The 12,638-nt window shown below is 38.7% G+C and overlaps 1 protein-coding gene across 5 annotated transcripts in view; it reads right to left on the reverse strand.

The window, feature by feature from the left end:
• Positions 1 to 12,638, reverse strand: part of RAD18 (RAD18 E3 ubiquitin protein ligase) — a 133,281-nt gene that overhangs the window by 101,169 nt on the left and 19,474 nt on the right. For all 5 annotated transcript variants that reach the window (XM_054035662.1, XM_054035661.1, XM_054035660.1 and 2 more), the window contains exons 5-7: positions 7,334 to 7,692; positions 4,312 to 4,411; positions 784 to 968 (exon numbers count right to left, since the gene is read on the reverse strand). In XM_054035662.1, the coding sequence (XP_053891637.1) occupies positions 784 to 968; positions 4,312 to 4,411; positions 7,334 to 7,692 (644 nt within the window). The remainder of the gene's footprint in view (positions 1 to 783; positions 969 to 4,311; positions 4,412 to 7,333; positions 7,693 to 12,638) is intronic.

A 12,638-nucleotide genomic window follows, 5' to 3' on the forward strand; every position in this document is an offset into this window, starting at 1 on the left:
CAACCAACACCAGACAAACGGTGGTTTGTTGCTTAAAGAACATTTACCCTGTAATTTCATTAGATGTTAGAACGAGTTCCATTTCCCAACAAAGCAAAGGAAACTGTTTAGAGAGATCTATGGTTACAGTTAATTATACTGCAGCAAAGCCACATATCTATATTGACAGGGGGGGTGGGGAAGAATCTCCATAGCAATGCACTTTCTTACTCATTAATTTCACACACTCCACATCATCTCCTCTTTACAAGACTACAATTGATGTTAAACCCAACAATATATACAGAATGCCCCACTGAGCAAGATGAGGAGAAATTCAACACAGAAATTCCTCTGGCATTCTTAAAATCCTCTGATATTTCCTAGCTTGCTAGTGATGACCCAAAGAGTTTAATCTGGAGACACCCCAACATCATTATTCACATGCAGTATCAGTAGTGCCACAAAACATTTTGGAATTCATTGAGCAAACCAGGAAGTGTCAGAGGATTTTATTTCAGTGGAAAAGAAGAGGGTTTTTTTTTTATAAAGTTACAAATTGTTTGTACCGGATGCTCTCCCAGTATGTGTGTCAACTAATTTTGCCATTTTAGCTTCATAGGTCATATTTTATATGATTAATGCAAATTCTCTTAATCCCCATGTTCTCCCACAAGGCCCCAAACTGTCTTGCTCCTACTCTGAGAGCTAATTCAGTTTCTCACAGGATAGAGAAAAAGAGAGATAATTTCATAAAATGTATTAGAAACTCTAGGAGAAAACATTATAGCTTTGCCATCCTACCTGATTTGGGATTTAAAGAATCACATTGAGCATTATGCATATGCACAAATTCTTGATGTCTTTTAATGAGCTGTTGCCTGGTTCCTTGGATAGACAGCCCACGTTCCTTTAGCTTCTTCTTCAAATCACGGTCAGAAAGTAAGTTGTAAACGACTTTAGGCAGGGACTTCCTTTTGTGACCAGAACTGCAGGAGAAAAACTAAACCAATGAAAAACCAAGAAATTCTGTCTTGTATAGCAGGAAACCAAGCAATGACTTACAATTCTATAGTGCTTTTCATCCAGAAGGATCTCAAAGCACTTTACATGTAATGCTTATAAGAATCATGACAAACCATTGAAATGTTGCTACCTCTAGGGTGCAATGCAGTACCTACAGTAACCTCCCTATGAAGTGAGAACACCTTATCCATCTAAAGCTAAGGGGGGAATTTTAAATATACAGAATGCAATTACTCTAGTTGAAATTTGATCAGCAAATTGAGATGAACACCTCCATCTCTTGTAACAAGCACCATGGGGTCTTTAATAGCTATAATGGGTGAAGACTTCAAATTCATATCAGCTGCTACACTGAGGCCTATGTTCAGCCTGGACTTAGAGGGAATTCAGCTCCTAGGTTTTCCATCCAAATACTGGCTGTGCCTTAACTGCACAGTTATTGAGATTTTAAAAGGTCAGAATGTAGATTTGTGTTAGAAAACTTTCCAGTTTGCTGAAAGAAATACTCCAAGGAAAAAACCATCAAATAACTATCCTAAAAGCAAATTTGTAGATGCCACCTGATAAATTATATTAAGAAAATTAATAGTGTTCTCCCAATTAATTACCTCCTACAAAGAGCTCCACTTCCTGACATTGCTTAGTGTGAAATAAGAATGTGAAGACATCCATTCTGCTGTAGCACAGGGGAAATGGCTTAATTACAGGAAATAATAGAAAACGGAAGGCTCAGTGTAACATTTACATTTTTGCATGAGCGTAACATTCTCTCTACTCATAATCTTGGAGACAGAGAATGCATAAAACTGCAAATGTATGCTCAGTTCACCTTAATGGTGAAATTTGTATCTGAGCTGATTAAATTGGCTAGTGACCCATATTAATTCCTAGCTAATCTTCAATTTAAATAATCTTGTGCTAGTGATACAAGAAGGTAACAGTTACAGATGCTTTTCTTTTCTGAAGCAGAACACAATAACCCCCTTACAGAAATGTAACTATGGCGCTCTACATTATACATTATGTAACAGCTTTCTACCTCTAGAGTAAAAGATAGTTTACTTTTCATTTGAAAAGTGTATTTTCAAGCAATTTTAGCTCATAATACTGAAAATAAATTTAAAAATTACTACAAAACAGGTTTTCATGACAAGCCTAATTACTTTACTTTAATCTCTTGTAATCATTGTAGCACATCTGGCAAAAAGATGCATTTCCTCCCAATTACTTTCAAGAAGAGAGAGATGTTTAAGATTCTATTGAGGAACAAACTTTTCATAGAATTAAATCTTTTCAAAGTTCTGCAAAAGTTTAACACCTATTGTAATGGACAGGCTGCATGATCTAGTGGACTGAGAATGTGGGAGGGGGGGGGGAGGGAGAGCAAAGACGGCTGCATGATAATGCGAGCTATTCCACCAGAATGTTGGATCTCTACGGATGTTTTGTTTAAAAAAAAAAAAATTCTAAATTTCTAAAGTCATGCTTATCTATAATTATCAAAAATCTCCTGTGTGCAATTTAGAACTAAATAACTAGCCTCACTGAAATGTCACATCTTAATACAGCATTCAATATGCCCTTATTTTAAGACCAAGCAGAAACTGAGCAAATTCCTCGGAGAGGAACTAAAAACATACCAAGTGCTACAGAGATCTGAAGTGTTATTGCAAAAAAATAAAAATATTTCCAAGGTCACGCTTAATTCCACAGTAAGTAATCCCTCATGACAAATACCTTCTTGGATACTCTTTTAAACTCTGAGAAGTCTAGATGAAAATAAATCAAATTATACAAAAAAATGTAAATTCTTTATATTCTAAAGGGAAAGTGTGTTTCAACCATGCCCGTGCCATGAGCACTTAACAACTGCAACTAAAAGAATTAACTAAAAGTCAACAACCAGTCAAAATAATAAGATGTTAGCACCTGTTTGGCGCTGCACAGTAGACTCCTGTGGCAATAAGACTGGTTATGATTGTTTGTCATTGTCTTCTTGACAGCAACGGACACACTAACACACACAATTAGCTGTTCTCTTGAAAACCACAAGAATTCTGTATTTAAAATCTTGGATCTAGCAACCAAAATGAAAATTTAGCCCATTTTCTCATTTGTCAAGAAAACAGTGACAACAATCTCACTGAGCAGCAGAATAGAGCACAAAGTCTTTCAACTCAATTCCAACATTTTGATGCCGTTATTCACTTGCAAACACTTCAGCTGGTAGATTTTTGTTGTAGTAAGCCTGAGAATGCATAACACAAGTTTAAACCTGCACTGAATAAAGCAGACATAAAATCACTTTTAGTGTGGGCACAACAGCATGTGTCAGCGATCCAGGGTTTGATCCTGGGCCAGCAAGGTCTAGAAATAGTGCTCAGAAATTGGAGGAGGAGGAAGCACTTGTATTGTCCTCTAGCAACTTGACTCTCGCAAAAACAAGGCACTGTTTGAAGATGTCTCTGAAGATGTTATCTAGCATTCTAGGGTTGGAAAACTGTCACAGCACAGGACTCATCAAGAGGGAGAGTGGAGACGGGTCAGAGGACTCTGGAAATACAATTAGAATGCCAAGGGTACATGCAGCAAAATTTTTGTATCTGTAGCAGTGGAAGATAATATTCCTGCTCAATTTAGATAATTGGCAACAATGAGGGAGAAGACTCCATATCACTGATGTGAATAGGGCAAAAGTGGGACATCATTAGGAGGGTACCTGTAACAGAACACTGGCCCTGGTATGCATGCATAAAGTAAAGCATGTGCACAAGTCTTTGCAGTATCAGGGCCTTAAAGAGCAAGCTGCGCCCAATCCAACTGAGACCCCTCCCTGAAAGCAGGAGACTGTACATTTTACTTTTTAACTTGAGAGCTTGTGGAGCACCTGCTTTTTGGCTCATATCAGAGCTTTAAAGAGGAAAATTTGAAGCAAGGGCCCCTTCTCATCCATTGAAAAAATGAAGAGAAAAACCATCAAGATAGAATTTCAATGAACAAAACTACAGAGACACTAACATACAAGACTATGCTCAACATAAAACCTAGGAAATTTAACCAAATTTCCTACCATTATAAAACTTTGACTCAAATTACAAGAAAAGAAATAAGGTTGGCACTGAATGTATCATGTTGAGAGAAGAAAATCACCACCATCGTTATTTACATAGCAACTTCGACGTCCACAGTACGTAACAGAGAAGCAAGACAGTTCACTATTATAATATATCACTGCCAGCATCTCACTCCAACAGTAGCAGCAACTGGTCAAATTCACATACAAGTTCTTAAATTTAAGTTTCTTACCTTCTGAGACTGTCCTTCTTCTCATCTCTCGTCAAACAACTATCTAGGTGTCTGTTTATATATTGCTCTGGAATAGCAACCTCACACACAGGACAATCCACTGAAAATAAAATAAAGAGAAACTTGATGGATTTTTAAAAGCTTATTTATTACTTACAGCAAAGTCAAATATTTTCATATGAAAAATACAATAGTTATTTATTGGAGAGTCAAACACAGAATTCTAGTTTTTCTTTTTAGAAATTTGGCACATCCACCCAGACGAATACTAAAAAGGTAATCATTTCCATTTCTAAAACATTTATTCCTACCCTTTTCAATATTTTGAGCAGCATCTTCTACCGTGTCACAGCTTATATGTTTCATATATTTGCTATAATAAAGCTAATGAACGCTGCAAATATAGGGGTAACAATATTTGGGCTTCTATGCCACTGTAATTGTGCATTACTGTGAGTTTACATAGTTTGAATTATTTCAATTCCCAGTACGGAAATTGTTCTTCAATTTTGATGAATAATAAATTATGCTAATACTTCATACTCATGTAGCACTTCCTTAATCCAAGGATTTCAAAAGGACTACTTTCATATATTCATTAATTAACTGTGCCTTACAGGAGCCCTGCAACAAAGACAAGTATTAACCTCTCTCTGCCTCGGTTACCCATACAAAAAATGAGGTTATGTGACTTAGCCATGGTCTTACAGCATAACCGAGAACTGATCCAAAATCTCCTGCTCTGACAGTAAGACGTGCTCCCTCCTCCACCTACAGCAGAGATCATCTTAAATGAACTCTTCATGTATTTATGTTCCCCCGAGCATGTATTTGTAAAAAGGAACATTGAGATCCGCAAAGATTTCGCTAAAACCTTTTATTCTTTTAATATGCTTGCCCTTATGTGGTCAATCACTTTGTATAAAACCCCTCTACCCAGTAATATTTAAGGCATAATTTGAGAGTGAGATTCTTCGATCATCATCACCGTGAAAAGGATCAGTTTTAAACAAGAAAATTAATTCTTGATGTCCCTGTAATACCGTTTCTTGTAAAGAAATTTGATGATGTCTGAGACTTCGATTAACACATTTACAAAAACCTTTTGAAACTGGCTCCTGAATCAGTATTTCAAATCAGAAATACCTTAGCCAAGACAGAAGTACAATAAACAAACAACTCTGCACAGCCTATTATTGCATCCGAGATTTATGGTTCAACTCCCAACATGGCATCAGAAATAATATTCTCCTTTGTAACAACTTTAGGCTCAGCAGGTGCTGGCGAGAGAATCTTTCTTGTATTGTTTGGCCAACTATATCAGATTTGTTGGAATAATTTATGTAATGAATGCTGGGGAGTGATCAGAAGGTTTAGCTGTTAATCATAAAAATGGTAGCCCTAAAATCTTCATTTACCAAAGAACAAATGAGGCGTATACTATACAGAAAGACCTTACATTTGGTTTCAGTGAGCAAATATGATGCACGATACCAAGTAGCAGATCATCTGGGTATGTGGATAATATTTTTACATAGCCACTTTTCTGACCATAAGCGCATATTTAAGTGGTGTTTGGCAAGCTGATGAATAGGTACTGTACAGACTTGTGAGCTCTAGTCTACTAATAAATAAGTATGCGAGTCTTCCATGAAGGTCCTGGAAGACGCGGATTCCTTGACTGGAGGAGTGTCGGCAGCAGCGGCGGGGCCCCAGGCCACCCCGTAGCCCCAAGGAGAGGCAGCAACCACCAGAGCACCCCCGCAAGGCAGCAGCCCCCTCTCTCCCAGCACCTACGATTTAGTTAGCAGTGTTTTTAATAAAAGTCAGACAGGTCACTAACCGTGATTTGTTGTTTATTGCCCGTGACCTGTCCATGACTTTTACTAAAATTACCCGAGACTAAATCGTAGCCTTACTAATAAATTGTCAAATAGAGACTTAAAAGAAGAAATAAAGATGCAATAATAGTCACATTTTTACACTTGCACAGTACATTTATTTCCATTTTGTTCTTTAATCAGGACAATAAGGATGTCAAAATTAAGAAGATTCCACTGTTTTATTTTAGCAGATTTCATTTATTCTGAATATTGAAACTACTCATTTTTACTCTTCTTAGCTCTACAGAGGACACAGACCTACAGCAGGCTGAAGTATTATCTTTTTCTGGACAGCATATCAACAGAATTGTTAACTAAAATGCAACTGCAAATAAACAATATGCCTATATGTATATCCCTCAACTGCATTATACCTACACCTTAATACACTTCACGTGGGTCAGGGTGAGCAAGGATGTGAGAGCCAGAAAGAACATAGTGATTAGACAGCAAACATCTTATGAAAAACAATAATTTGAAACTAAGTTTGCTATGTAATCCTAAAGTGCCTTAAAAAAAAGTCCTGTGTTTTTATTAATAACTTTCTTAGAGTTGAATTACATATTAATCATTTGGTGCTGGCTCAAGTCCCCCCATGAAGTATGTTTTTAATGCAACATCATCCTGATTAAGCAGCAGCCGCCAATGCCATTCAGTACCCTCAAAGGGTATGTCTACACTTCAGTTAGACACTGCGGCTGTCCTGTGCCAGCTAACTTGGGCTCATGGGGCTCAGACTAATGGGTTGTTTAATTATGGTATAGATATTTGGGCTCTGGCTGCAGCCCAAGCTCTGAGGCCCTCCCACCTCAAGAAGCCCTAGAGCCCAGACTCCTGTCCAAGCCTGAACGACTACACTGCAATTAAGCAGCCCCTTAGCCCAAGCCAGCTGGCATGGGCCAGCCATGGGTTTTTCCTTGCAGTGTAGACAAACCCAAAGATGTCCCAATAATGCAGCCGTCTGGATGAAGCACATCCCAATTAAACATAGCAGAATGTAAATATGTGCACCTTTCATCTCAAAGTAATACAGAGAGATTAATTAAGCATTTTAAGGCAGGCAGTGTATATCTGATATTGGCGACAAACAGAGTAGAAGACTGAAGCATGGAATGAGAAAGACAACATAGGCAACTCACCTTTTGTAACTACTTTCATTACAGATGTAGAGGGTTTCTCAGGATTTCTCATGCCTTCAGGACTTGTGGCTGCCATCCCTTCACTGACCACATCATGAGTCTCTGCAGAACTACAACATCTATTATCTGTTTCTTGTTCATTGTTGCAACCTTTATAGTCCACCTCAGCAGCTACAGATGTCCTTTTAGGGGTCTGAGTGTTTTCCTTTATCAAGAAATGGTCTATAAGTTGTCTGTCTTGTTTTAAAGCTGAACCAACCATGGAACCCGCAGCATGACCTTTGCCAGTAGAATATTTGGTATAGTTTGTTGAAGGAGAAACTGGTGATGAATCCAAGACCAACTCAAACAGTTGCTGCCTAGAAATATCCAAAAGGTAAACATATAATTAGATAAACATAATATTATTGGGTCCCTCTGACATCCTTCCCTCTACCCTTCTTTGGGAAAAAAGCAGGGAGTAAAGAGAGTAGGGAAGCTTCCTAAGCTCTAGTTCCAATTCTTTGTCATTCCCCTGCCTGTTAACAAGACACAGCTTGAGAAATCCACCTCCTCGTGTGAAATAGGAAGCACTCTCATTCAAGGGTTCAGAAGAATCAAAGAACTCCTTACAAATAAGAAGCATCCAACTCTTCCAGCAAAGAGAACTTACTAAACATTAATCAAGTGTAACCACAGAATCTACAGACAGAGCTAGTGCCTCTGTGGCAGCTCAGAACTCTGTGAAGCTAAAGCACAGTGAAAACGCTTAAGTGAAAACTGCTAAAGAACCCTGGGAAAGACCCTCCTTGCTGCTCTAGGCCTTTCATGCTGCTGAAGAAAATTAAGATGTCCATTAGCGTTCCAGAGCTGGCCTTGGGAAACTTCTTCCTGACACAGGTTTGCACAAGGCAGCTTATATATTGCCCAATGAGGCCACCACACTTCAATCCCCCACACAGGGGGCCAAGGGACATGTTACAGGGTGTCAGGTTTCAGAGTGGTAACCATGCTGGAATTCTGGGTGGCACTTTGACCATAGGCAGTTGCGAACAAGCTGTGGTAATCCCCAGGGCTGTCTTACGTTATATGAAGGGTCTCATTGGCCCCTACCACCATCTCAGAGCTGCTTGTTTTTGTGCTGCACTTCTTAGAGAAAGGCAATATAAATATTACACCCCTTAAAGGCAACAGTGAAACTAACAGGAATCAGGTCAATTTCATTCTGTTCAAGATTAGGAAAGCTTTGAATAGTAGCAGAGGCAGCCACTGGTGCTACTTGTAGACAATAACTCATCAATTGAGGCTAAAGAAATACAGAGTAGTGGACACAGGTATCTATTTTACAACTACCTGAAAACTGAAGGAAGGCCACAGGAAGCCACAAAGGGGAGCACACTTAATTAGCAGAGCCATGCAAATGTGCACACTGCACTCAGGGGCGTGGCCAGAGGTGAGCCTGGAAGATGGCAGTGGGATGAGGTGGGGGCAGTGGGGTGAGATGGGAGGTGGTGATGGGGGAGCTTGGGGCACACAGGGCTGCTACGGGGCAAGGCGCCTCTCTCACAGTCCCAGCCCCGGGGCTGCTGCAGCGGGACGAGGCGCCTCTCCCCCAACCCAGGTGCTGCTGCAGGGAGAGAAAAAAAGTATGAATGCAACAGATATTTTTGAGGTGGCATAGAAAAGGAGAAATAAAATATAAATGGAATAGGTAGAGAATATGAGGTAGGAAAGAAAGAGAAAAGGATAAAAGGAGAAGAATGTCACTAGGGACAACACAAATGCACCATAATCTATTATAAAAATAAAGGGGGGAAATGGTGTTAAGTCTGGAAGGAAAAAGATTTTTTGGTTTGGGTTGGATTTTTTGCAAAAACAAGAGGAAGACAAGTAAGTTACATTTTTAAATGTATCAAACTGGCTGGCAATACGTTACATTATATCAAAGTAAACAGCATACAACTGTTCCAATCCTTTAAAAACGGAAGGGAACAGAGGTATCGGGTATTTATTTTTATTCTTACTTGAAGTTGCAGGATTAGTATCTTCAAGCGACAGATATAAGCCTATGCGTACTAGCATTCTGCATCAATAACTCAAGAAACAGTCAGGGACCGTCTCAAAAACAATGTCATTACACCAGCACAGTCTTTTGATAGAATGTCAGGGTTGGAAGGGACCTCAGGAGGTCATCTAGTCCAACCCCCTACTCAAAGCAGGACCAATCCCCAGACAGATTTTTGCCCCAGATCCCTAACTGGCCCCCTCAAGGATTGAACTCACAACCCTGGGTTTAGCAGGCCAATGCTCAAACCACTGAGCTATCCCTCCCCGCAATAGATTTCTCTGTATTCATCCTCTGCATTACCTGAGAATTTCTCCTCCTTGGTAAAGATTATGACTGTCCATTCAACAGAAAGTTCCCATTAAAGAAAGAACAAGTAACAATGTCCAATTCGAGACATTCTTATACTAGGCCAACTAGTTAGACTATTTTTATTAGTTGTTTAAGGTGCAGCAACTGCACAAGATCCTTTGGTTAGTTGGTTTTTTTAAATCCATACTTCTGCCACCAGATGAATCTGCAATACTACTAGTCAATGGCTCTTGCATTAATTTAAGGACCACATTAATGTAAGGACCACAGTTACCACTCTCACTGAACCTGTTAGGCCATGTACCATTGGTATAATTGCAGCAGCTATTTAAGAGACATACAGAGAAGCCAAAGATCTCATTCTGATTTTCCTGCACTACAAAATTTAACCTTACACTGGCAAATTCACATTTACAATAGTCCCAGGGCACGGTGAACTTCTACAGCACAAACAAGAGAGTCAAGAGCAATTAACTGTGGCAACAACAAATGTTTTGCTGTCTGCTCTCAAACAGATGTGGTCTAAGTTTCTACTGGTGAAAGGATTGTTAGTCCATGACAGACATGCAATACCAGAGAACACTAGCTACTGTTGTCACAGGACTAAATTCAGGAAAAATAAGAACTAGCTGGTTCTGAACATAGTGAAATTCACCTCGTGCAGAGTGTTTTTATGACTCACTTATGCTCCCTGTTAGAAGCTTACATGGGCGGTTAATTTCATCCTAAAAGATCAGAAAACTATGAGACAGTATATCCATTTAAAGCCTTAGGCATCAACAAAAGAACATTATAATTCATATATGGGAGACTAGGACAAGACAAGTGCAGATCACTGTACAGTAATCTTCAAATCAAGAGTAATATGCTGAAATTGTGTAAGATTTGTCATACAGTGGACTGCTACATCCTACACCAAAGATGCAAAGAAATTAGACACCTATTATTCATAAATATTTAGGCACAATTCACTCCATCAGTGTGTCTTGCCAACGGCACAATTTTCGGGGAGGAGGTGAGCAGAATAGCGGGAAAGAAAAGAAGGTCAGGGGAAGATGTTTTTCTTACTGTCACATAAAATGCATATTTCTTCAAAATCAACCATAAACACGTATTCACAGTCAGCAAACAGTCTTTTCAGATTGTTCTTTTATACAGAAATCGAACCGGTACCATTCCCTCCACTGCAGCAAACTAAACTATGTGCAATTCAGATAACATAAAACAGATCAGAAAAGATAATCATTTGGCTTTGTAACACAGATCAGCTCTCTCATGTTATTGCTGATGATAAAAAACTTCTAATATGTTCTTATTGGTGAAATATCTAAAAGATTACCTAGTGGCCCATAACTCAGTTTTCTTACACGATAGAGCTGAATCTATTTCTCCTATCTTTTCAACTTATTGTTTCATGTCATAGATGTCACAGTCCCTCAACAAAACAATGTGGTTTCCTATTTAAAAAAAATAACGGAGACAGGATTATATTTCTTTACAGTTTGGAGAGGTTCCAGCCCATGGTTGACAGATGTCTGAATTAAATTCACTCTTCTGATCAGCTTACCGACTCACCAAACTTTAGACTGATAAATATTAGGAAAAGAGTAAAATATCTTTCCAGCGAAAGATCAATATACCTGCCTACAGCTTGTAATGTCTCATTTTAGTAAGATTATAAACTCTACTGGGAAGGTATCATCTTGTATCTCAGTGTACAGTGGCTAGAACAATAGGTCCACAATCCTACATAAATACAACTAAGAGATACTAATGTACAGACAACTATCCTGTATGCAGTTTTTGTTAACTCCAGCTCCCATCCTAAAAATGTGTTCTGGTATAAAGTAGGCATCAATGCAAGGGACAATGATTGGGGGGAGAGGGGGGGGAGAACACAAATTGCTTCTAAAAAATAAATACAAAAACCTAGTTTCTCTATCAATAAAATGGGCTAAATTCTATATTAACTATAAAACCTGTCTAGGAGAACCACATATTTTCTTAAGGAAGACAGAAAAAGAAGCTTGTATAAACTCATTTCCTCTACTGAAATACTAATACCGCTCCCCAAATAGTATTGGATAAAAATATAAATATATAATAAATATAAATATAATGTAATCTAAAGTATATATCTATCTCCATCCTTCAAAAATTACATCAATTACCCAAACTGAACTGTGAACAACAATCAAGTATATTCTCAGAGTTCTCTCTCATGTTGAGTTAGATAATGAAGACTTAAAACAGACTTTTTAAAGACATCGATAACCAAACTTTAGACTACACACAATAGAAAGAACTTTACACCTTCACAATTCAGACGTCCATGCTATGACTACTATATTTTAACTTGTCTACCAAAACACAAATGGATCAGGTCAGTCTACACTTATTTTGTGGGAGAATCAAAATACTGTTACTAAATTCCAGAAAGGAGACAAAAGTCACACAATGGGATTTTCTAAGTCAAATGTTTTTTGACAACATATTACAGCTACATTTAGCTGTGTGGTGACATCTAGTGGCTATATTTTGTGTGTGACGAACCAAACAACATCCCCAACACAATGCCAAAATCTAATGAAAAGTCACTGGTATGTTTGGTTGTAAATACAATATAGCCCCATTTACCTGAACCAACACTACTTGAAGCTTTCTTTATTATTAACTGTCACCACCTTCTCTTCCCATCTATTGAATCCCAGTTATTCCAACTTCAAATTATCCCTAGTGGTTCTGACAATAGTTGCTCCAAGTGGTTTTGACAACTAGGATTATACTGCAGTTTCATTTGTCCCTCCAAACCAGGAGTGGGCAACCTTTTTGGCCTGAGGCCACATGTGGGTGGGGAAATTGCATGCAAGGTCATGAATGTAGGGCTGGGGCAGAGGGTTGGGATGCAGGAGGGAGTGCGGGGTGTGGCAGGGGGTACGGTATGCAGGA

This window comes from Malaclemys terrapin, chromosome 7 (assembly GCF_027887155.1).
Source record: "Malaclemys terrapin pileata isolate rMalTer1 chromosome 7, rMalTer1.hap1, whole genome shotgun sequence".
NCBI classification, from domain to species: Eukaryota; Metazoa; Chordata; order Testudines; family Emydidae; genus Malaclemys; species Malaclemys terrapin.